The sequence below is a fragment of the Buteo buteo genome, chromosome 9 (assembly GCF_964188355.1).
Source record: "Buteo buteo chromosome 9, bButBut1.hap1.1, whole genome shotgun sequence".
Classification (NCBI taxonomy): Eukaryota; Metazoa; Chordata; class Aves; order Accipitriformes; family Accipitridae; genus Buteo; species Buteo buteo.
In genome coordinates this window covers 12,749,289-12,773,561 of record NC_134179.1, presented here as the reverse complement: position 1 = coordinate 12,773,561, position 24,273 = coordinate 12,749,289, and the positions used below count along the sequence as shown (strand labels likewise).

General features: G+C 48.8%; 1 protein-coding gene across 3 annotated transcripts in view; it reads left to right on the top strand.

Annotated features, from left to right (window-relative positions):
* BCL11A (BCL11 transcription factor A) overlaps positions 1 to 24,273 on the top strand; it is a 74,892-nt gene that overhangs the window by 43,226 nt on the left and 7,393 nt on the right. Inside the window, exon 3 of one of the 3 annotated variants that reach the window (XM_075035396.1) lies at positions 21,826 to 23,553. In XM_075035396.1, coding sequence (XP_074891497.1) covers positions 21,826 to 23,553 — 1,728 coding nt within the window. Of the gene's footprint in view, positions 1 to 21,825 lie in introns of all 3 variants that reach the window. The other 2 variants (XM_075035395.1, XM_075035394.1) reach the window with 2 other exon arrangements.

Here is a 24,273-nt window from a genome sequence, read left to right as displayed (position 1 = left end):
GAGGGTAGAAAATTACTTAATTTACTTTGTGTGCAATAGTCTTAATTTTCAACTATTTGAACAACTGATTGCTGGGGCAATCATCAGATCTTCAGAGTTAAGATGTTTCCTGCTGGAACGGAGCATTAGCTAAATCAGCGATGGCTGGGGATGGCAAAACGGAGCAATTGCGCACGTCCATCTGAGGGTAAAGAGAAGATTAAAATGAAATCCTTGAACCTGAGCTGCAGTGCTTTTTCTTTTCCGGGAGGGGTGAGGCAGGTGAAGCTTACCTGGTCTGGCAGTTAATTACCTGGGTGGGGAGCTGGAGCTGTGTAGCTCCGGCAGTGGCTCCAGCGGTGGCTCCAGGAGGCAGGAGCTGGGTCCGGTTTCCTTCTGAGCGGGTGAGAAGCCCTCTGCTCGGTCGTTCCCCTGGTGTTTGCTCATTGTGAGTAAAAGCTATAAAATCTAGCGGTGGCATTATGTTATGTCTTGGGTTCTTTCTTTGCAAGTTAGTAATAATCCTATGTGTCTTTGACCCATTTCACGGAGACAGAAGGCAGGATTCTGCTGCCCTTTTTTTCGTGAGCAGCTGGCTGAAGCGAATGGACCTCGAGGAAAGGGATTAGAAACTGGTCCTTCGTTAGGGTTAGGCGTTGCAGCCCTTGTGCTGTGGGCGAGTCCCTCCTTGAATGAGTTTCCCATTGATTTGGATGAGAGATGCCCTGCGTAGGTACCTACTCATCAGGAAACTGGCAGTTAAGCTCATGGGGATGAAAATAGCAGCAGCATAAGTGCAGAGCGAGGCACCCACTCACACAAGGAAGGTGATGGGACCTGCTTTATTCATCAAGATTGAGCTTGTACTGGAGGAAGAATGACAGAGGACTTTTCATTATGAAAACTGTGTATGCTGCTGGAAAAAAAAAAAAGTATTTGTAATTGTTTAGAAAAGAAAATGGGTATGAATATTAAGAGACCTTCTCCTGCCTTTCCGTGCCAGCGGAAGATGAAAAATTCAGTGTGAAAGTATTTTCTTATTAAAAAAAACCCCAAACGTGGACTATAAAATGCAATACTAGTTTCTGAAGGCTGAGAGCTGCATGGGTGAGAATGTTTAATTACAGTGGCAAAGTACAAACATTTCTTAGTGAGCATTCAATGTGTTAATAATAGTTACTTAATTCCTTGGGTAAAACATGCATCCTGCTCGTGTTCTTTTAGTGGGTTGGGTATCCGATCCCACTTTTTATTTTATTTTGCTGACAGCCGCCCAGCAAGTAGGGAGGGTAGAGGATGGAGACTATTTATATAAACAGAGGCTTTATGTTTCCCTACGTAGATGGTTACTCTGGGGTTGCACGGTTTTGGTTAGCAGACTTCTGCATACGGAGGCGAGGACTTGAAGCAGATCAGCTGATTCAGGGGGACCGAGTATCTGACTGCTACAGCGATAAGTGTCTGTACAAATATTTATACAATCCTGGTAGTCTTTTGAATTGCATTATTACAACACAAAAAGCTGTCAGATTTCCAGGGTTTCCGAGGCGTACTTCTTACAGCTTGCATACATTTTGCCAGCGGATGAGAGCGAGCTCTGCTCATGCTCAGAGCTGGCTGGACCCGCGCCATCGCCCAGCCGGGAGCAGGGTAGGTGCTGAGCCCATGCAGCACCCAGCCCGAGCTGATAAGCCCTGCGGTGAGCCTGGCTATATTAGTTCAGGCTTAGCACTGAATTTATGCAATCATGCGGCACAGGCCTGACTCAGAGCAGTTGTGGAAGGAGATTGTGGGCTGAACGAGCTCAGGGCCACCTGTGAAGGGTGGTGGAGAGGTACCCCCTTGCCTTTGAGAGCCACGTCTTAGTGCCAGGGTGCAGATTCCCACCTTATCCTGGCATGCTGCTCCTCCCCTGGGTCGCTCGCAGAGGGTCTGACCTCAAGTCTGCAGCTCATTGTGGGAGGCTTCAACATCGCATCAGGCCCCATGTAGGAAAGTGACAGTTGTCACCCAAAAGGAAAGATTGGGAGACTGTGGTGGCTTACGTGCAGGTGGGGTGCAGAGCCAGATGTAAATGGATTTGGGCTAGGCGTAGAAGAGAAGTCATCTTGTGCCTTTTCTGCTGGAAGTTAGTCCTAATATCTGCATAGGTAGGTAGCCCGGCATTGCCAGCGTGTGTGGTTTAGTGGCGATTCTCACTGCAACTGTGTTTTTTCTTAAAGCTTTCTTGGAGCCATGAGATTACGGGATCCTACTGGTGCTCTAGGATGAAACTTGAAAAAGGGACTTCAGTCCCACTTCAGATCAAATACACACAGGCAAGGTTCACGCCGCTTGCTGCCATGAGGCCAAAGGGATTACTCCAGATCTACAAAACCAACAAGAGTTTGAGTCAGTGGTAGGGAAGGCTGGAGGCTTCACGAAAGTTATTTGAATACATCAAATGCCGTCAGTGGAAAGAAGCGGCTGTCCTACAGTGGGGTCGGAGAACATCAGTAGCTGCCCCAGCCCTGGCAGAGAAAGCCCTGTGTTTCCACATGCCAATAGTGGTTGCGTGTCCTGTTGCACACTTATTTGTAGGGTTAGGAATTTGGAAAACATTTGCAAGTTTGTGAAACTGGAGCCAGGGGCTGCTGTGGGCCTCGTGGTGTCCTTCAGTGGCACAGCTCTGGGTAGTTTTGGTTTTTAGGGGTGAGTGTGTGTCTTCCAACGGCTGTGAGTGTATCTCCAGAGGTTTCAAAGAAGTGGGCTTTTTATTTCCAGTGCAGCATTTGTTTTTAGGGCATGTTTCTCCCCAGGGGAAGAAGAGTAGCAATCCCATGATCAAAGAAACAAAGCAAATTGCTGCGGAATTTCTGCCTAACAGTATTTAAATTAAAAAAAAAACCAAAACAACCAACCAACACATGGTATATAATTTATAAATGAGTCATGTATGCCTCAGCTCTGGCCTCCTGGAGCAGCGTCCGAGATGTCAGGTTCAGCAGCCAGTGCTCCAGCAGCCTTTTACGTCAGGTAGCAGTGAGCAGTGTCCGTCCTTTGTGGCAGCCCATCACATGGGACCCATTGCTGTACGTGAGAGCAGAGCCACGAGGCTATTTCGTCCACATCCCCAGCTGCAGCGATCCCCTGCACTGCTGCAAACACACTGGCTTGGACAGATGAGCCGGATGCAAGAAAAGAATTGAGTCAGGGAGGGAGGAATCACCTCCTGATCTTCCCAGTAAGGAATAAAGCCAGGTTTTCCATGGTGGCTGGTTAATTCGCTGGGACTGCTTTGTTGGCCCTGCTTCTGCAGCACTCAGTGCTGCAGCATCCCTGCTCGCCCAACAGGCTAGTATCACTGGACGGACCACGCACAGTGCAGCAATGTGGTTAGCCAGATAACGAGGGCATTAACCCTGTTTTTCTGACCGTTTTCTAACAGGGATAGCCCCATTCCTGAAATTTCACCTACACATGTTATGTCAAAATCATCTAATTCGGCCATGAGATGTGGATTGCTGCTGTGCTTGGCTGCAGCGGATGGGATGGGGTAGCTCCCCTCCCTCTGTGCAAAGTTATTTGAGGTGTTGTGGAGCAGCGCTGTGCTCAGAGAGGCTTTGTCGGGGCAAGAACGATTAGGGCTGGTTTTCTGGAAGTGGTGGGGTTGCGCTTAAAAATGCCTAGTCAGCTCAGGAGGGCTGCATGTGTTTCCCTGGCAGCCTCTTTTAGCTTCCAGCAGGGATGTGCTCTGCGACTTCAGCATCCCGGCTTCAGAGGAGGCAGACGGAAACAGTAAGTGCTAAGGGCAGCATTATTAATTTCAGAAAAACAAAACAAAAAAATCCCTGTGTAGTGTATTATTCAATGTATAGTGTAGCTCTGTGGACCAGAAGCATTTTGTTTGGTGTCTCACAGGTGGCGTAGCTGAAGCAGTCAGGTTTTGACGCAGTCACCTGTCCGCCTTGCTGTTTCCTCTAGTAGCAGTAGGTAGGTCCCTCTCTGGGTGGGCATAGTGGCATGGGATAGCCTCATCCTGAGTGCCAGAAGTGGTGGCTGTAGGGACACACTAACTTGGAGGGCTTTTAAAAGCTCAGCTTTAGAGAAGATGGGAAAGTAAGTGCAGAACTGCTTAATACTGCTTAAAAATGTGGGATGTGCAGCACAAGGCACGTGCACATCATCGGCTGTGTTTGTAGCCCTGCAGCTGGTTACAACCTGCATGGGTCTGATCCTGATCACCCGTGTATCCGACTGAAGCGGGCAGGGAGCTGCAAGTGCTGGCAGAGCTGTTGCAAAGGGACAGGTCCTGCCGCTTGTCTCCCATTTCAGTACCCTCCAAGGCTGTCTCCCAGCCATGGGGAAGCTTGGCTTTGGCAGGATCTCTGTAGAGCTGGAAGCTCAGACAGCAGCAAAACTGGCAGGTAGACAGTGTGCAGAGGGGCACATCCTACTCCGAAAGCAAGGGACCAGCAGTTTGCCCCAGGATCGGGGCTGTAGCCTTGGCACTCCGTGAACAGTACCAAAATCTACATCTCAGTTTTGTGGTTCGTCCCTGCATGCTCAAATCCCATAGATACCTTATTACAGCACCTGCACAAGCACTTCTCTGGGGGTAGAAATAAAAAATGTATACATATGCTTGCAAACATAAACACCACGAGCGGCCTCGGCAGCGAAATGGTGAATACACTTTGGAAAATCACCTTTAATCATGGCAAAAGCTTTTCTTCTCCTTAGCTGGGGACTGCAGGGTGGGTGCAGGGGGATGGACTAAAGCCGCTTCGGCTGGTTTCTCCATCTCTGCCTGGTGCAGGGGGTGGTGTCCTGTGCTCCTGGGGACGGCTCGGTGACGACTGGGACATGCTGTTCAAGGGCCGAGTATTACAACCTTGCGAGGAATTTTAACGTATCTGTGTTTATTACAAGCGTCTTCCAGCAGTAATGCGTGCCCGGGCAGACAGACAGACAGACAGGCGGTAGGATCCTGCCTCTGCCAAAGCCTGCGGGGAGCCTGCAGCAAACCCTGCCGGCTGCCTGGCCACAAACCCAGCTGCTGCCCAACGTGTTGCCTAAACGGGCAGATGTCAACGTTGCTCAATGCGACGAAGACCTGAATGTCTGTTTATTAACGGATAAGATGCTCGGGCTGGTGTACGGCATGCGAACTGGCCTGTGCAACTCCTGTGGTTTCCAACCGTACTTATCGAGGGAGGGGGCTGCCTGCCCAGGGAGGGTGTTTCCTCTAATCGGTAACTTCACATGCCAATGGCAGGCAGATGTGTGGGGGGCAAAGGCCTGGCTTTTTCATAACAGCCGCTTTTGACGGGCTCAGGGGAAGGAGTCATCTCAGGCAAGGTTGGGGAGCTCAGAAGAAGCATTTTGCTCAGAAAGAGTAAATGCTTCCCGAGAAAGGGTAGCAAGTGGGGACCTCGCAGCCACCCCCTTGGCCATTAATTTTCACCATCCCACGTAGAAGAAGTCAAGTCATCCCAGTATTTCCTAGCAATAAGTTTAGCTCCAGAAACCCTTCCTCAAGTCCTTTAGAGGCTTCTGTTGTCTGCCCACTGTCCCCGAGACACTGCAGGCAGTGCCCGAGATGGTCGCGGGCTCAATTTAACGGCATCTCTCCTGCTTATCAGACTATATAATAAACATGGCTTTTAGGAGGGATTTTTTGGGGAGGGGTGTGAGGCAGGCGGTGAATGAGGAGGCCAGACACCATTGTCTGGCAAGAATGTGAGTCCCCGGGGGCGAGCGCGCCTGGGCTCGCCTTCCAAATTGTCCCAGCATCAATCCCCCCTCCTTTGCGGGATTTCCTTCTCCAGCCGGGGTTTTGTTTCAGAACAAGCGTTGGTCAAACAAGCTTTTGTTTGCGGTCAGTTGCTTGGCACACATACACCACTTCTGGTGGGGGACAATGAGGAAGCTGTTTCGGGGGCAGCTGCGGTGGGACTGAAAGGGAATACTGATGGAAAAAGGACGCAGGGAGGAAATAGCTGGGTGGAAATTAATTGGGAGGATCTTAAAAAGTCTGGGTGCTGCAGCTAGGTTGGGAGGGCGGCGTGGAGTCCTTCGATCCTGCTGCCTCGCCCTGCTTGCCGCCTCGTGCTGGTTTGTATTGCTTTCCCTCCCCCCTCCCCCAAGCCTAGGATACCCCTGCCTTGGACCAGCGAGAAAGTTGGACAAAATATTTGCGATGACACGTCTAAAAAGCTTTCTTTCAGGAAGAAGTAAACTATTTACAGCAGTAACAGAGTTTAAAAGGAATCGTATAAGTGAGACTGACTTCTTTGTCAGCAAAATTGCAGCAAAACCTGTTCATAGATGACATTACCTAAATGACATTATGTACGTATGTCCTTTCTTTCACATTTCCTGTAATCCTGTTACGGCATTGTCCCATTACCTCAAGCACTGTCATCTTTAAATGCTGTCAGATCTTAACTGGATGGCCAAGGACATCGGAAAAGGATCGAGGTGAAGCTGATCGCAATTTCAGACCTGCCGTATATGCGGCCATCTCCCAGCCTGCCCCTGGATGGGGTGTTTTCTGATAAAACGTTCAGGTAAAGTGATGACTCAAGGACTTTTACGTCTTTCATGGAGCTGCCGTCCATCACCATGGCATCCAGCACCCTTTTTGGGGAGCACGGGGAGGGTCGGGCACAGACTGGGTGTTGGAGATGCTGGAGATGGCAGGTACGAGCTCTATGCTTGCCAATGCTTGTTGGAAAGTGCTCCCATCCCTGAGAACATGAGGACCCGGAGGTGAGCAGCTGAAAAATGCCCCTGCGGGACCACGGGCAATGCTTCCACTCCCCATATAGCCTTCGTGGCATTAACGGCCATTTGCAAAGCACGCTGAGCTCCTCGGCCTTAAGGGGCGATTGAGTGCAACGTCTTGATGTTAATTGTTTTTAACGTTATTGCTCTCTTACTGTATTATTGCTAAAAAATGACGTGAGGCCAATTTCTTTTACTCCAGCTGCGAATGTGCCGCTGTGGTTTTTCAAAAGCGCTACGAGATGTGACAGCAAATGGGAGGATTGCAACTTCTGCCATTTTCCTGCTGAAATATTCAGTGCTCTTAAGCCCAAGGAGTGGGAAGGATTGGTGTCGAAGCAGTAGCCTGTTTAAACTGACAGCCCCTCTCGTCAGGTTATAATAGCGATGATGATAATTGCCAGCTCGGGGGCAGGAACTGTCATTTTTTTATCTCCGGGTGCAGTGCCGCACTCCGAGGGGCTCTGGTCCCCCGTGGCAGCCGCTGGACCTGGCTGCAGTGCAAATAACAGTGGCCTTGAACCTGAAATGCTCTCTGCAGGCAGAAGTCTGTGGTCAGGCATGTGGTGATGCATCTGGTTGCCCATCTTAGGCCCTGTGAGCCTGTTTTCCTGAAAAGCAGAGCTGCCCTGTGGGTGACTGTAGGTTGGCAGCGAGGGTAGCGATGCCAGCAGGGACTGGCACGTGGCTTCCTGGTGAGTTGTCCCAGCTGCGTGGATGTAGAGATGCTGCTGGCATGTCACAGTGTGCCCCGCGTCCTCCTGTGCACCGGGATGTACAGCAGCATATGTGGGCTGATTTTGCTAGCATAAGGAGACAGATGATGGAGGCCCCAGCCCCCTTCTCCGAGGTGTTGTCCAAGTAAAGAGGTGACGAGCCAGAAAAGAAAGACTCATGGATGAAGAGCAGGAGGGCGGCTCTCTTCTGAATGGCAGCCATGTTCATTTGGCCCAACGCAAGGATTAGACAGCAGCAAGGCTCAGAGTTTAGTCCCAGTGATGCTAAAGAGCAGGACCTGGATCCCCAAATCTTCCTGCTGAAAAATAACAGCGGAAGAGCCCATGGAGTAAGGAGGCATTTGTCCCAAGAAAAGGTATCATGATATGACCATGCAGACTACACGGAAGGTTATTTGCTTAATCAGGTGAGGTTAGGGTTTTTTTATCGCTACCTGTTACTGGAATCTTAAGTGCTAGCAGTTACAACATTTAATTGCATTTTCCTGTAAGAAAATGCTTATCTTGCTAAAAGATGGGATTCTCTACAATGTGTTTTGTACGCTTAAAAACTCTTGTTTCCATTTTGTTCTTTACCATCAGTGCTATCTTAATCCATCCTCTGAGGCCAGTCCTCTGGTCTTTTCCTCCACTGATATGAGGTTGTCTCCACGCCAGGTCTTCCCAAGCGAGTGCCATCCTTACCTGCCGGTGGCTCTGCCCCCTTCTCCTGCATGGGGGAAAGGTAACCTGCAAGATATGCTGGAGCCGTCTCATCTCCCCTTGCATCCCACAGTCCCTAGCGACGCTCTCCCTGGAAAGGTCTCAATCCAGTGCTCCTAAACTGGCTGTGGTTTGTGCATCGCTGCCCTGTCTGGGTACTAAATTGGTGCTTTTTTGGATACTGGAGGAGAATTTTTCTCTCCTTTCTAAATCTCTTAATAACTGAAGATTTGGGTGTAAAAGCACTAACTGCACTCAGTTCACTGGGGTTTTTTTTCAGTGATAGCTTGGTTTTTTTTCCCCCTGTAGGCACAAGAACCATTTATGGCCGAGGTGGGCTGAGTCTGCAACTTATTAATCTCTCCCTTGCATGTGGGTTGAAAAGAGACACCATGCCTTTATCAAAAGCCAGGCTAGCACAAAAGCCTATGCAAAATCATCATCAAATCCTATTAGAGGTGGAAAATATCTCTTAGATCATCTCATTCATTTCCCTGCCAATGCTAGACTGTTCCTGAGAGTTAATTTTCTAGTGTCTGCCGCTGACTCCCTGTGTGACTGCAGGTCTGTCGTCTTGCCTTTGGGTTGTCACTGTAACTTCCACTCGTTTCCTTGCATTTCCAAACAAGCCTCGTTTTGTTCAGTGGTTGCATGTGTTGTTAGTATTTGCCCTGCATTACTTATTATCACTGGGTTCTACTTGGAGAGCATCAACAGACCTCGCTTTGCAGCTGGGAAAGGCATCCCCGTGGGATGGGGCATGCTGGGTGCTCAGGGAGTGCCGTCCTCTGGAGAGGGGCTCCGTCCCCTGCAGCCACTGCTACCTGCTGTAGGTATCAGGGAAACGAACATCTCAAAGGGAGGTTTCTCTCCTCCACGACCCAGTCGTGGCCGTGGGTCCGACCTGAGCAGGTCGGTCCCCGTAAAGCACTTCTCCCAACCTCTGCTGGCACCACCTTCGAAAAAATCCCACCCCAAAGTCCCGGGCTGGCTGTGACATCCACTTGGCAGGGGGTAAAAATAATAACAATTCAAAGCTGGAGCTATTTATAGCATTAAGCAAATGCAGGTTTCATCAGGGTTTGTTTCAGAGGAGGAAACGGCCTGTAGGAGCGGAGTAACCTTACTTGTAACTTTGCGCCGGCACTGGCGGTGATTGAATTCCCCGACGTGGCGAGGGTCTGGGCAGCCCTGCCATCACCAGGAAGGTCAGTCCGGCAGCTGTCACCCAGAAAGCATCAAAAGCACGAGCTGTCGATGGCCACCCGCATTTGCAGAAAATCTGAGGGCTTTCTAATTAACTGAGGATCTCTAAATTAGAGCGAAGCCCCTCAACAAGCCCCCTCATATGCCTTAAGTGTCAGGGCTCAGCTGATCGCCGCATCTAACAAGCGGCTGATTTTTAACAGTAGCTCCGAGACTCAATCAGCTCCTAATGGCTCCATTTCAAAACGTTTCAGTGCATTTTTCATCTCTTACTCTGGAATTTTTGCTCTTTGTTCCCTGCTCAAATATTCTGGACCTTTTCCTTAATTTCAGGCTTCTGCCTTGCAATGGCTCCTCTGCCCTAACTAGGCAGCTCATCGCTTGCCTTTCCCCGCACGCGATCCTCTGCCGTGGCCGCTCGCTCTGCTTTCTAATCAGTAAGTTTCAGAAATTCCCCCTTTCTCTCCCCCGATGTACTGTGGGGTCCAGAATTTTGTAATTAGAAGGAATCCCTTGTTTAAATGGACCCCTGTGTAATAAGAGCTGAGAAGTGGTTTTATTTCAGCTTTAAACCTCCTCCCTTTAAGACAGCGAATGCAGTTTGCAAATGCACCTATCTTGACCTCCCTCCTGCTGCTTTTATGCAGCATCGCAGATTTGGGCACTGGCGCTGCTGATGTACACCATGGCAAATGAGATCAAACCCTCATTTCGGCTGCCTTCATAGTGGAGTAAGAATATGCACACTTAAACTGAGTGCTTCGAGGTGCTGGGAAAACGATGGGGGGATCTTTACCGACGTGTAACTCCTGTTGCCAGTAATGAGACCCACGTGAGGCATCCGTGGGAAGGCGGCAGGATAAACTCCTACGTAAGAGGTGATTAGGAACAGATAAATTCCATTCAGGAAGGTAGAGAGTTAATCAGCAACTCTGTAAGACTTCGCCGGTGTGTTTATGTTCAACTGCTTATCCATATCTTGGCAATTACTCACGTGAAATAGAATATAAATCCTGATGCCTAATTTTTCTTCGAAAAATTTCACCAGGTAATCAAATCCTGAAGTGCATATTCTATTCTGGTGGTTTTATCAGTAAATCAAATTTTTATCATTTATCAGCAAAAGTTAGATTTAAGCATCCTCACTGTAATGTTTGAAAGATGAACATTTGTTTCAGTGGGTACTGTGCCAATCAATAATCTTCCAGCTTGACTCAGCTATCAATTATTGCTGCAATTATTTGTCTAGTTGGATATTTAAAATGTCATCAGAAAGAGATGATTACATATTCCAGAAAGCAAGGCACTGTATAATCAGATGAACTGAATCCAGTTAAATGTAGTGTGGTACTAACCTGTCCTTCAAAGCTGAATTCTGCAGCCACGACTGAAACAACAGCTTTCTGCATTATTGTAAGGAAACAGATCTTAACCTTGGAACAGTGCGTGTTATTGGGGTCGGGTAATACTCGGTGAGAGGAGACCTTGCAAGCCTGGAAATTGAATCAGCCTTACTGACATAAAGGAAGGAGGTCTTTTTTTGGAGGGGGGGGAGGAGGCTGTTGTTGTTGGATTTCATCTGCAAATCTATAAATAAGAAAATCTACTCTTTATCTGCCTTTCTGGGAATTTAAACTCCTGAGCTCGAAGCGCCAAATTTTCGTATGCCCTTTTTGCATTCCTTGACTTGATGTATGTATGGTAAATACTCTCTGTGCCCCGAGAACGCAATAAAACTGTAGCAATTCTTGCAAGTCTTACATCCTCCAAACTCCAGATATTTGGAGTATTATATCATTTTCAACTTCAAGGATATCTCAACGATGGAGAGGAGACAGAATAAACCGGAGGAGAGTGGACAACTTTACGACACCTTTTGGTCCTATTTGCAAAGCAGGGAGGGGAAAATATATGTATTATCGATTCTACTAATACTCGCTTGTGCACGTTATGAAACTAAACGTCGTAGGATCTGGTTCAGCACTTGCTGTGCTTGCAACTCCATGGTGACATTGAACTTGCTCAGGGACAGAATAAACCTTTGCCTTCCTGGCAGATGATTTGCAGGCGGAGGTGTTGTTTGGGGGGACCTGCAGTTCCCCTGACCCACTTTGTCAGGATGGTTTGCTGCTGGCTAAATATCATTAATTTGAAAGGGAGAGGAAAGCGAGCCAAAGGGGAAGGCTGGGAAAGAGGAGAGTCTGGAGAGGATCCATTTTGGGAAGAAAAAGGTGGAATAAGGCTCTAAAGGCCCCTGGCTAAGGGCTGGGGCTTTTTGGCTAAACTGGTGCACTGCCCGAGGCACTGGTGGGAGCAGGGGTGCTGTGGGATGGGGAAGGGGACCTTGGCAGTGCCTGACCCAGGTGGGCTGGCAGGGACCACCACATCTCTGCAAGGCGATGGTTTAAACACATGTGCTCTACGAAGCCAGGTATGTCAGACAGAGATGTCAATATGCAAAATGCAGCAAAAATAAAGCAAAGCCATAGGTGATGAGGAGAGTCGATGGCCCGGCAGTGCCCCGGCGGCAGCCTGCTGGCTGGTGAGCAGTGGTGGGAAGGTGCCAGCGCCCTCCGTTCTCCCTGAGAGAGGGCTCACAGCTGTTTCAAAATGCTAGCTTGCTTCAATCTCTCCACAAGTACCCCGTGCGGTAGAGCCGCCGCGTCCTCCAGTGAGGTCCCGCAGCGCTAATCAGGTCACCAAGCATTAGCGGCTCTTCTCAGGAAAGCAGCATCCTGGCATTGATTCTGAGAGTCTCTATATGTAAGAGATACGTTCGTGTACAATGTGCATCGCAGAGCAGCGTCCATGATGCACATTCATCCGTGCCGGGTGCTGGCTGCAATGGTGAGTGGTGCTGAAGATGCAATACCAGCCAGGAGAAATGCCCCACTGCCAGCATCTGCCAGGGCTCAGGAGTGTCGTGCTGTGTCTCACCCCACGCCGGCAGGGATGACCTGAGATGTAATGCTAGAGCATGTCCTTTCCTTCCTTTGCAAGAAACTTTTGAAGTGCGCTCTGCCTTTTCTTCAGATGCTGCTGGCCGGGGAGAAAACAGTAGAAAAGGAAACAATTCATCACGTAGGTGTATGAGAGTGAATGAAATGATTTGGAAGCTCTCTGTAGCTGTATAATTACAACACGGCATTTAAAAAGTGAATTATTGACTTGGTTGTCCCCAGTAGCCACTGGGTAAATGCATAATTACAGACCATTGGAGCAGGGTATCGTTTGCTGGATAGTCAGGTTAGGCTTTGGAAGGGCTTTGATGCTCTTTTTGGGGCAGGGCTTAGATGAATTTTGATCCTTGGTGGGTCCACAGCCCAGGTGGACCTTCCAGCAGGGGACACTCCTGGTGCCAGGTAGGTCCAGAGGAGCTGTTTTACCAGGTGTCATCCCAGCGATGACATTTACAATCATTTACATTTACAATCCCCATGCCTGCGCTCGCCAGAGGCAGTCTGGAAGAGGCAGGCGGGGAGGCCTGCGCGTCTGGGATGTTGGTTACTTCGCTAATGATATTTTTAGAGAAATGAGATGGTATCAGTGAGGAGTTCCTCCTACAGGGCTGACAACACCGTGTAGTTCGCCCTTTAGGTCCTGCCGCCGGTGTTTGAAGTTAATGGAGCTACTACCCATGTGATGCTGCAGTCTGCATCACCTGTATTTCTCCATCCCGTAGCGTTAGCGTATAGGGTGCTTACGTGTGCATGATCAGGTCTTCTTTGCTTGAGGGGTTTCTTTTTAAAACTTCATTCAAAGCTGAATTTCAAGCACAGCGTTATTTTCCGATGGCAGGTTTCTTCTGTTCCTTGCTAATCAAGACGCGACAGATTTCCACCCCCCTTAAGTTTTAAAAAAGCACAAAATCCGTCGCAGCCTGATACCTTACTTGCCAAGTTGGAGCTTGAAGCAGGTTTTCTTGGTGGCCAAGTTGTAATCGCCTTGAAAATGGTGACAGACGTTGAGGTCAGGCCGGTACGCCTGGCAGTGCTGGCGTGCTCCGGCAGGACCCGAGCACCCTGCACCTCTCCACCAAGGCTCCAGCAAGCCATGCGTTCTGTTGCTTGCTGTTAATTAAATATTTTTTGTGGGAGGGGGAATCTAGGTGTTATGGATTTGGTTCTGCTTAGAAGAATGAGTAAATACACAAGATATGTTGAAGCTACAACCAAAATGGTCATCCATGAAGTCTGCACATCTCCTGCAAGGGCCAGATGTTCCCCAGGGTTATGAGAAGCCCAGCCGTCGGGCAGTGGATGGAGCCCTCCCCACTCCCGCCTGTGTCTCCCACCGAGAATGCTGCATGTTGCTTTTCTGTAGGGAGGAACTAGCCTGCCTGTTTCCATCCCTTCCCACTTGCTCTTTTGTCAGGCCTCAAACCCTTCTGTTTTGTGGAAATCTGAGCAGTGCTGCAAAACCCAATGAAAATTTGGCTTTGGGAGAAAAAGGTGAATTCCTGGAGTTCCTAGCTCTGGTCGAAATCTTTAAATGGCAAGGCAATGTCAGCTCTAGCTTTGTTTCTATTATTGCTGTTGCTTGGGTTTCTTTTTGAAGTTTGGGTCATGGCGTTAGCATTTTGTCCTGGTTCTTGTTTAGAAGATGGGCTTTTAAAAGGAGGTGTTACAAAAAAACAGCATTGTTGATACTTGATTTAGAAAATATTTTTCCAGTTTTATTAAAATGATTTCTGGGAGTTTGAATTTGCAGGAAAAATAATTATTTTCAGGAATATCAATAAGTCTTTTATCAATAAGTCATAGATAAGGAAAGGCTGTTAAAGATGGCAAATGGGGTGCTGGGGGTCCCACAAAGCAAAACACCTTCTAGATTTTTGACATTTTCACAACTAAGCTGGTCCCAGGACCTGCCATCAGGCCTGTTCATAAACAGCGTGTACTTGATTTGCAGGATTTTATTTTTCAAATGCACAACAACAATGGTGCTTCTTATTTCACAAGCAATGCTGCATCACTTCCTAGAGAGTTTGGGGGACATTTTCCTTTTTCAGTGTTTCTGAATCCAGTTCATCTAGTGATAGAAAAGATTAGAGAGAAACTACCCGGTTGTACATAAATGCAGCTACTGCTGTTATTTATTATTATTATAATTATTATGACAACAACAGTGACAATGCTGATGCTAACAGTGCTAACGACTGCTTATAACTGGTTAATGATGGACCAGGTTAATAACGCACCTTTTGCAATCTGGAGAATGGGGAGGAAGAACTAGTGCAAGAAGGAAAAAATATGTTTGGACAGTTACAGTTTCCCATCTAAACTGATGCTACTGACTACCAGGAAAAGGTGAGTCACGACAAAGCAGCTATTTCTTACCAAGGGAGAAGTGGGCTGCTGCAGGCGTGGAGTGGACCCACTTATCTCCCAGCCCTGTGAAGCTTCCTGTGTCCCAACTGTTTCGCTTCTCTAGTTTTCAATTGAAAGGAATTTCAACAGTACGGATTTCCAGAAGAGAGAGAGGGAAAAAAAGATATATTTGACAAGCCAGATGGAGAAGAACTGAATCAAGTACAAGTGGTAACAATTAACTCCATTTTTTTTCTTCCCCCCTTTAAATACCATAACAACTCCAAATTTATCAGTCCAAAAATCAAGCAGTCAGTTGACATTAAAGCTGAATAAAGAAGTTCCTGGGTTTGGCTCAGGCTGTTCCTCCGATAATTGTTTGGTGGCAAGCAGAAGACAGGGGGATGCTTACTGCAGGTTGCAAGTGTTTGAGTTGCTTTTAACTTTTGTTCTCTGCAGTTTGATAGCAAAAAGTATATATGTGCCCTGTAAGTGCAGGTAGTCCGGTAAAGACACCTTGGCTTTGCTTACACTTGTGGATTTTTTGGGGAAGGTGAAGGGAGAACGCAGGAGCTAAGCCGCTAAGGCTGGTGGTGCTGGCTTGTGGAGAGAAGCTGCCGAGAACAAGGGCTGGACCACTGGGGCAGCGAGGGCCAGTTCCTGGTCTGCTCAGAGATTTCTCTGGCACAGGGATTTCTCTGAGGAAGTAAATCTGCAGCTGTGAACGAAATCCTTGTGAACACCATTGGCACGTACACAGTCACTGCTTATGCCGCCGTTTTGTTTGTGAAAACACTGGGCTGTCTCTAATACTGCGTGTTTGTGTGCAGCCCGTACGATGCCCTGTGGTAAAATATGTGTTACGTTAGTATCTCACTCCTTAATCTGGTGGTCCTTCCCAACCAACATCCTGTGCTGTGGGCTGCCTGTTTCGGATAGGGGCACCGAGAGGATGCTGCACATAGCGTTTCAGCGTTGCTCTTCCGTAAAGCACTGGTGTGTGCGGTGAGCAGCTTTCCTGGATCCAGCCCTGACTTTGGAGAAACGAGGGAAGCTCCTCCAAAGCACATTGGCACATGCATGCAGATTATTCCATTACTCACTTGGCAATGCCTGAACTTGCATGCCTAGCTCCAGAAAACATTCCCCCCTCCGCTAGCCCTCCCCCCCAGCAGTGGCATCTAGCTGACAGCTTCACCTCCCAGCTGGTCTTCTCCCCAGCATCTTGTCTGGCTTTGCTGCTGGTGGACATGGCTGTGGGTCTCGCTCAGAGTCAGCTCTGTTGTGCCTGGAGATGTTGGCATGCTTCGACTCGGACTTTGAGCGTGCCGGGTGTATCTGTGAGCACAGTACAGAAAAGCCAGCTTTTTTTTTTTTTTATATATTAAAAAAGCCCCTTAATGCTCAAAGCAGCCGTCTCTTCATTCTTACTGAGTAATTGTGCCAACTGCCCTTAAAGGCACTCAAATGCCAATATCCATCCCACTCATTTGTTAACATTTTTCGGATCAGAAGCTAAATCTGTCACTCGTGTGTCACTGGTTAAATCACTTCTTTCGGGGGCAGGGCAGGCAAGAGCTGTTCTGCTGCTTTTTTTTTAGGCAGGAGCCAATAACTTGAGAAACACTAAACATTTGTGAAATGCTGTGCCCTGTCACTAGTCCTTCGCTGGCCAGGATGTAGAAAAGGAATAAATACATAACGGTGGGTGAAGCTTCACTGTGTTAGACCAGTCAGGTTTCATATTGGCCCCACGTTTGTCTTTGGTACGTGGTATCCCCATGTAATTCTCCTAAAGGGGTAATTTCCCAAATATGAAGAAAATGAGCAGTAAAATTGACTGGGAGGAAAAATGTACATGCAAAAATGCGAATGGTAATTGGAAGCTATTTGTAAAGAGTTGATGAGCTGTCCAGGAAGGAGAGGGCAACTTTGGCCCAAATCCAAACCCCACTTAAGTGGTGAGATGAGAACAGCAATTAGATATTAAAAAAAATCAATACATGACAATTTAAAAAATGGAAAATAGATAGCAATCAATTGCAGTGAGAAACCATGATGGGTAGAGAACTGGTCAGGGGAGCGGAAGTTGTGGAGGAAAACTCGTGCCTGGCATGGATGGGGAAAAGAGGAGAGATTCTGAGGGTCCTGGAGAAAAGAGAAACCCTGGAAGTGATGGATGGTAGAAGCAGTAAGGTGGAAATTTTTAATAAATATTGCTGCTGTAGACCTGGAAAGCAGCAGTGTTATGTTTCTGTATCATAGGTGGGCGATGATGTTTTTTCTATCTCATTAGTAGCCAAGGAGGATTTTATACAAGGTCCAATGGAGATAAATATTTTTAAATGAAAAGGCCCTGACAACTTGCACCCAAGAATCCCTAAAGAGTTGACATGTGATGCTGGTTTTTAATAAAGCTTACGGACTGGGAAAATGCCGTCAAGACCCGGTCAGGGTAACCATGGGAGAGTTGGCAACACTTTGCTTATCTCTTCTGGGCAAAATAATTGAAGAGCCAATATAAGATTCAATTGATAAAGAATTAAAGGATAGAAATATAATTCATGCCACTCAACTTAGATTTATGGAATATAGATCTTGTCAAATAAACCTGATTTCATTCTTCCAGATGACAACTTCTGTTGATAAATGTAGATGAAATAGACTCTGTAAGGCATTGGACGCGGTACTGTGTGACATTGTGTATAGGGAGACCGAGCACTGCGTGGTATCACTAGCACAGGCGATTCAGAGCCGGCCAAGGGATTTGGGAGTGTGGGGGCTTAGCTGGAGAAGCATCAGTGGATGGGAGAGGTCAGCAGGGACCGGTGGGAGCCACGGTGGTGGTTGGCACTTCGTTGGTGTTTTAGAAATGAACATGCAATTGCAGCTGATTAACTTTGTGGATAAAGCAAAGGCAGGTGGATGGGTGAAGAGCAACAGGGATGGGTTTATGGGGGTGGTCTGTAAAGACTGTCGAGCAGGGTGTGTTGAGAGCACGGTTGGGTGCAGCCTGCCGTGGTCCCTGGCTAAAAGAGCGGAATTGGGGCCGTGCTTACAGAGCTGGGGTGCGGTACCCCAGAAGGCAGCAGCTCTGTGGGAGGCTTAGAGGAAAACCAACTCCTTCCCAGCATGATGCCGGGGTGAGAAGGGCTAGGCTGGTCCTTGAATAGTGGAGGAGAATGAAGGAGTGGCTTCAGGATGGAAAAATAACTAGATTTTGAAGTGTGCGTTGATTTCTGGGTGCACAAGTACCCTTGGCATGCATGGGAGGGCACGTTGTGTACCAAAGGGCTTTTCGGTGTATTGACCAAAAAAAAAAAAACCTCAACAGAAAAAGAGAATGGGTAGAGACTGGAGCCAGAGAAATTCAGGTGGACCCCAGTAACCATCTGTGGTTAGCTGTGGGAACTGACTGTGGTGGCAAGCAGTGGGTGCTCTCCTTGTCTTCTGAGCTCGTTTGAATGGTTTTCACTGGGGTTTTGTGCTTTGCCCTAAAGACGGTTTGTGGGGCTGGAGGAGGCCACGCTTTACCCAAAGACATTGTGTTGGTCACGGCGCAGGACAACTGAGCGACACATATTGCAGGGAAGGTCAGAGAGTGAGAGCTGGTGGTCCCTTTCAACTTTAAATTCCTTGATGCGAAGCAGCAGAGGATGTGAGCTCCAGTCCCGCTGCTGTTGGCTGAAGAGGGCTGGTTCAGTGGTGACCTGCTTTACAGCTCGATCTGGGGGATTCCTGCTAGCCTCTTGGAAATCAATGGAAAGGCCCAATGGTGTTGCAATGCTGCTTTGGATAACGCATCCCGTCACATTGCCCTGGTGGATGATGAGGCACGAAGAGCCCCTTGGTGTAGGGTTCGGCGTTCGGAAGATCTCGCGTTGTCACGGAAAGTTAGAGGGTTAGTCGCAGCCTTGTGATGTACCTGTAATCCCGCCTCCCCTTGTTAGTATAAAAGGAATTAACTGCGCAATAAAAGGTGGAAGTTGGCGCTCACACTGTGTGTGTTATCTGTCTCTTTCCCTGGTCCGGGCTGACCAGTGATCTAAGCGTGGCACCTTGATATGTAGCGAACGCTACACCTTGGGACCTTCTCCCCCTCTGTCCTTGGCCAGCACCGGCTACTACATATCTCCCTGCTGTGCTTTCCTCGCTTGACCGTGGTCTTGCCCAGATGCATTAGCTGGGAAGCCTGCGTGGACGTAGAGGCTGGCCCATAGCTAGAAGACATCAGTGGACGCACAGCCTTCAGGTCCTACAATCCCATCTGGCTTTTGGGGGGACCCGAACGCTGTACCAAAAAGCATGGTGGTGGGACAGGAGGAAGGAAAGACGAGTCCCTTCCAAAACCAGCGGTTGCTGCGGCGGTCTAAGGACCCGTCTCGCTGCTGGCAGGCGACGCGTGGATTAGTGCCATAATTCTTGCAGTTTGGCAAGGCTGCATCAGACTGGAACGTATCTCTAGGTGGTGATATGGTCAGTCAATAGCCTTCATAATTAATCAAGCACTAATAGACAAATTAGAAATCGTGTCTCTTCAAAGCAGGAGGTGGAGGCAAATGGCTGGTGGATTTTAACTGTTTCGCTGCTTTGTTTTATTGTTTGGGTTTACGTTGCTCCCTTGAAAATGGTGGGTTGTTTAGGGAAGTTTTGTACATAAATATGATTTTAAATTTAAATTATTATCTTGATTACCAAACGCGGACGGTGAATTGAAAACTTGTTTTTCAGGCAAGCAAATGAAGAATAATACTACATTTTACACTCCACTAAATCAATGTAGCCCTAATTTTGCCACGCAGGAAATCAATTCCAGTCTTTATAACAGTCGAAGATGTTATGAACAAAGTAATTTCGCAAATTATGGCAAGTAACACATTTATTGATGACTGTAGTTTTGGAATTTAGAATTTGTGAGTGCCGTAATGTAATAAGGCCGTACTGGCAGGAGCTGAGTGAAATACAGATTATACGGTGAAACTGTAATGCATCATTTGCTATTAGTGGACTGGTAATAATTACCAGTTTCAAAGCAGCTTTTTCCATGTAATCTTTAGTCTCAGTCGTAACAGCCCTTCTCATTGACATTATGATTACACGAGCTGCCCTTATGATCTAGAATATCTAGTTGATGGGAATACTAAAATGCAGTAGCGAACGCTCGATGTTGTGTCCTCATTATAAGATAAAATGCTATTTTCTCTGACCTGATCTATAAGGTAGAGAGGCAAGGTAGCGTTACATTGTTAGCTCCTACTGTGGTGTTAAAAACTTCCACTTCATTATGGTGAAGCAAGATGAAATTTTCCCATTTAAGATTTTTTTCCGAGCTCACATATGAGCATAGGAATGTGAAAGTCCAATTGAATTTCCCTCTAATTTCAGCAGATTTAAGTATTTATCTGTGCTTGCACGTCTGGCACATACTAAACACCGCAATGCATTTTATTCTGACGCTGGCTTCAGGATGAAACATTAAATATTATTCCAAGGGCTTTTAAAGTGATTAAAGTGTTAAATGCCTGCTGTAGACAGTCGAGTCTCTTTTTACTCACCTGATTCAGCTTTTCAGGCCAAACATAGAATAACTGCAGAGCCAGGAGGCAGGGATGAAAGCTGCGCCGGGGCACTACAGCTGGTGCTGCGGGCTGTCTGCCCCCCAAATCATCATTCAGCTCACCAGATAATGAAAATGCCCATATGAAGCCTTTCTTCCCTTCCTCCCAAGTGAGATGGGAAACAAGATGGGCACAGATAAAGTGATGTTTTCTTTCCAAATCTGCCTCATTTGTTTTTTGTTTTCCTTTTCTTCATATTAGGCAAATAGGGGAAACCTAACGGGGGCAGCTCTCAGTGCAGCACGTAAAGAGGTTTACCCAGAAGTGGTGCCTATGGAGCAGATGCCTCGTAATGTAAATGCTGGGTCAGGGCAGGAGTACGTGGTGCAGGCAGGTATCCACCCCAAGCACTGATGTCCTTGGAGGGCTCTTGGTTTATTCCTCAGCAAACCTCAAGTTTGTGTTTATTTTTTAAAATACCACTAAACAGCCGCTCTGTGAGAACTGCTGGGCAGGGCTGGAAATGAATTTTTATCCTCCTCTTAGCTCCAGTTTCGGTTTACCAGCATTTAGTAAAAAACATCCATAGGGTGGTGGGAGTGAATTATTTGCAAAATTACAGTAATTGATAAAAGTGCACTCACCTTCACCATATCTCATGCCACTCTCCTCGTGGGCAGCCCTCAAAAAGTTATTCATCCCCCTTGTTTTGACATATATTAGAAGGGGCTGCTTTCTGCTGTCATTATTAGCCGGCTTTTTGTTTAGTTATTTATTAGTTGGTTGCTCTTTTATAATGTCCGTGTTATCTCCAAAAATAAATTATCATGAAATAGAGTTAGCTCGCTACTTGCCAAAGTGGCATTTACCATCCTCAGCTTCTTTTCAGTGCGAGAGAAATAATGCGGCTCCAGCAGGGCGCTCGGCCAGGCCTCCTGGCCACCCTCCAGCTCTTTCCCTGGCGGAGCTGCCGCTCTCTCTGCCTTCCCCTCTCCCTGTCCCATGCTCTATTTTATTTAATTTTTTTCCCCCCTTTTTTACTTTTTTTTTCCCCCAGAGCTACAAAGTGATGATGCCCAGCTTGCTAGCAGTCGTGAAGCTTTGGGTTGCTGCTTTGAACCAATGTATGCGGTTTTCTGGAGTGCTTTGCAGAAGGGGATTTATTTGTTTTATATTTACTTATCTATTTATTTATTTACTCCCCAGTTTAAATATTAGCAGCCTCTTGCAGCATAAAGTCTGCCGAGTTGTAGCTGGCATCGATTGACTTTAACACCTCTATTTTTTTCATAGCTTTTTTTGCTGCTGTTACCTGCTGGGGTTCGGTTTTGAACCCGGGGCTGGGGCTGTTGGGAGGAGGTGGGTGCGCTTCGGGTGGGTTTGGACCTCCCCGTCGCGCCCCTCGCCTCCTCCCGTCCCCCGTCCCCTGCCTGCGCCTGAGCTGGGACGTCCCTTCCCCAGCTCCCAGCTGGGCATCCTGGAGGAGAGGAGCTTAGGCAGGGAGGCGAGCTCTCGCCCGCCGGTGGACGGCCGGAGATTGACGCTGCTTGTTGTGTTATTTTTCAGGTAAAGACGAGCCCAGCAGCTACACGTGTACGACTTGTAAACAGCCTTTCAACAGCGCCTGGTTCCTCTTGCAGCACGCACAGAACACGCACGGCTTACGGATCTACCTAGAAAGCGAGCACGGCAGCCCCCTGACGCCACGGGTTGGTATCCCAACAGGACTAGGTGCAGAGTGCCCTTCCCAGCCACCTCTCCACGGGATTCACATTGCAGACAATAACCCTTTTAACCTGCTCAGAATACCCGGCTCGGTCTCGAGGGAGGCGTCGGGGCTGGGAGAAGGGCGTTTCCCACCCACGCCGCCCCTCTTTAGCCCTCCCCCGAGGCACCATTTGGATCCGCATCGCATTGAGCGCCTGGGTGCGGAAGAAATGGCTCTGGCCACCCATCACCCTAGTGCCTTTGACAGGGTGCTGCGACTGAACCCCATGGCGATGGAGCCCCCCGCTATGGATTTCTCCCGGAGGCTGCGGGAGCTGGCCGGCAACACCTCCAGCCCGCCCTTGTCCCCGAGCCGGCCCAGCCCTATGCAAAGGTTGCTGCAGCCCTTCCAGCCCGGCAGCAAGCCCCCGTTCCTGGCCACGCCACCCCTTCCTCCTCTGCAGTCCGCTCCTCCTCCCTCCCAGCCGCCCATGAAGTCCAAGTCCTGCGAGTTCTGCGGGAAGACCTTCAAGTTTCAGAGCAACCTGGTGGTCCACCGCCGGAGCCACACCGGGGAGAAGCCCTACAAGTGCAACCTCTGCGACCACGCCTGCACGCAGGCCAGCAAGCTGAAGCGCCACATGAAGACCCACATGCACAAGTCCTCCCCCATGACGGTGAAGTCGGATGACGGGCTCTCCACCGCCAGCTCCCCTGAGCCGGGCACCAGCGACCTGGTGGGCAGCGCCAGCAGCGCCCTCAAGTCCGTGGTGGCCAAGTTCAAGAGCGAGAACGACCCCAACATGATCCCCGAGAACGGGGACGAGGAAGAGGAGGAAGAGGAGGAGGAGGAGGAGGAGGAGGAGGAGGAAGAGGAGGAGGACTTGAACGAGAGCGACAGGCCGGACTACGGCTTCGGGATGAGCCTGGAGGCGGCCCGCCACCACGAGAACAACTCGCGGGCCGGCGAGGAGGGCCGGTCGATGCCGGACGTCATGCAGGGCATGGTCCTGAGCTCCATGCAGCACTTCAGCGAGGCCTTCCACCAGGTCCTGGGGGAGAAACACAAGCGGGGCCACCTCCCCGAGCCCGAGGCGCACAGGGACACTTGCGACGAAGACTCGGTGGCCGGCGAGTCTGACCGCATCGACGAGGGGGCGGTCAACGGCCGGGGCTGCTCCCCGGGGGAGTCCGCCTCGGGAGGCCTGTCCAAAAAGCTGCTGCTGGGTAGCCCCAGCTCCCTGAGCCCCTTCTCCAAACGCATCAAGCTGGAGAAGGAGTTCGACCTGCCGGCCGCCGCCATGCCCAACACCGAGAACGTTTACTCCCAGTGGCTGGCGGGCTACGCCGCCTCCCGGCAGCTGAAGGACCCCTTCCTCAGCTTCGGCGACTCCCGACAATCGCCCTTCGCCTCCTCCTCCGAGCACTCCTCGGAGAACGGCAGCCTGCGCTTCTCCACGCCGCCGGGCGAGCTGGACGGAGGGATCTCAGGCCGCAGCGGCACGGGAAGCGGAGGGAGCACCCCCCATATTAGTGGCCCGGGCCCTGGCAGGCCCAGCTCAAAAGAGGGCAGACGCAGCGACACTTGTGAGTACTGTGGGAAGGTCTTCAAGAACTGTAGTAATCTCACCGTCCACAGACGGAGCCACACGGGCGAGAGGCCGTATAAGTGTGAGCTTTGCAACTACGCCTGCGCCCAGAGTAGCAAGCTCACCCGGCACATGAAAACACACGGGCAGGTGGGAAAGGACGTTTACAAATGCGAGATTTGTAAGATGCCTTTTAGCGTGTACAGTACCCTGGAGAAACACATGAAAAAATGGCACAGTGATCGAGTCTTGAATAACGAGATAAAAACTGAATAGAGGTATATTCGTACTCCCCCCCTCCCCCGCATCCACCCCCATCCCTTCCCCATCCCGCATCCCCGTAGAGGTTTTCTAGTCCCTTGTGATGGAAATCATGGAAGCTAAGGATATTCGGAAAGTGCTTGTCACCAGCACACCCTGTTTATTTTCTTTTTGTTCTCACCGTTTGAATGCATGATCTGTATCGGGGCAATACTATTGCATTTTACGCAAACTTTGAGCCTTTCTCTTGTGCAATAATTTACATGTTGTGTATGTTGGGTTTTTTTTTGTTTTGGTTTTTTTTTTTTTGGTTTGTTTTGGTTTGTTTTGGTTTTTTTTTTTGTTTGTTTGTTTTTTTTTAATTTTTGGATTAGACAGCATGTATGGTATGTTATGGCTGTTTTTAAATTGTCCCTGATTAGTTGCTGAGCAAACACGTCGCTGTTTCCAGTTCCGT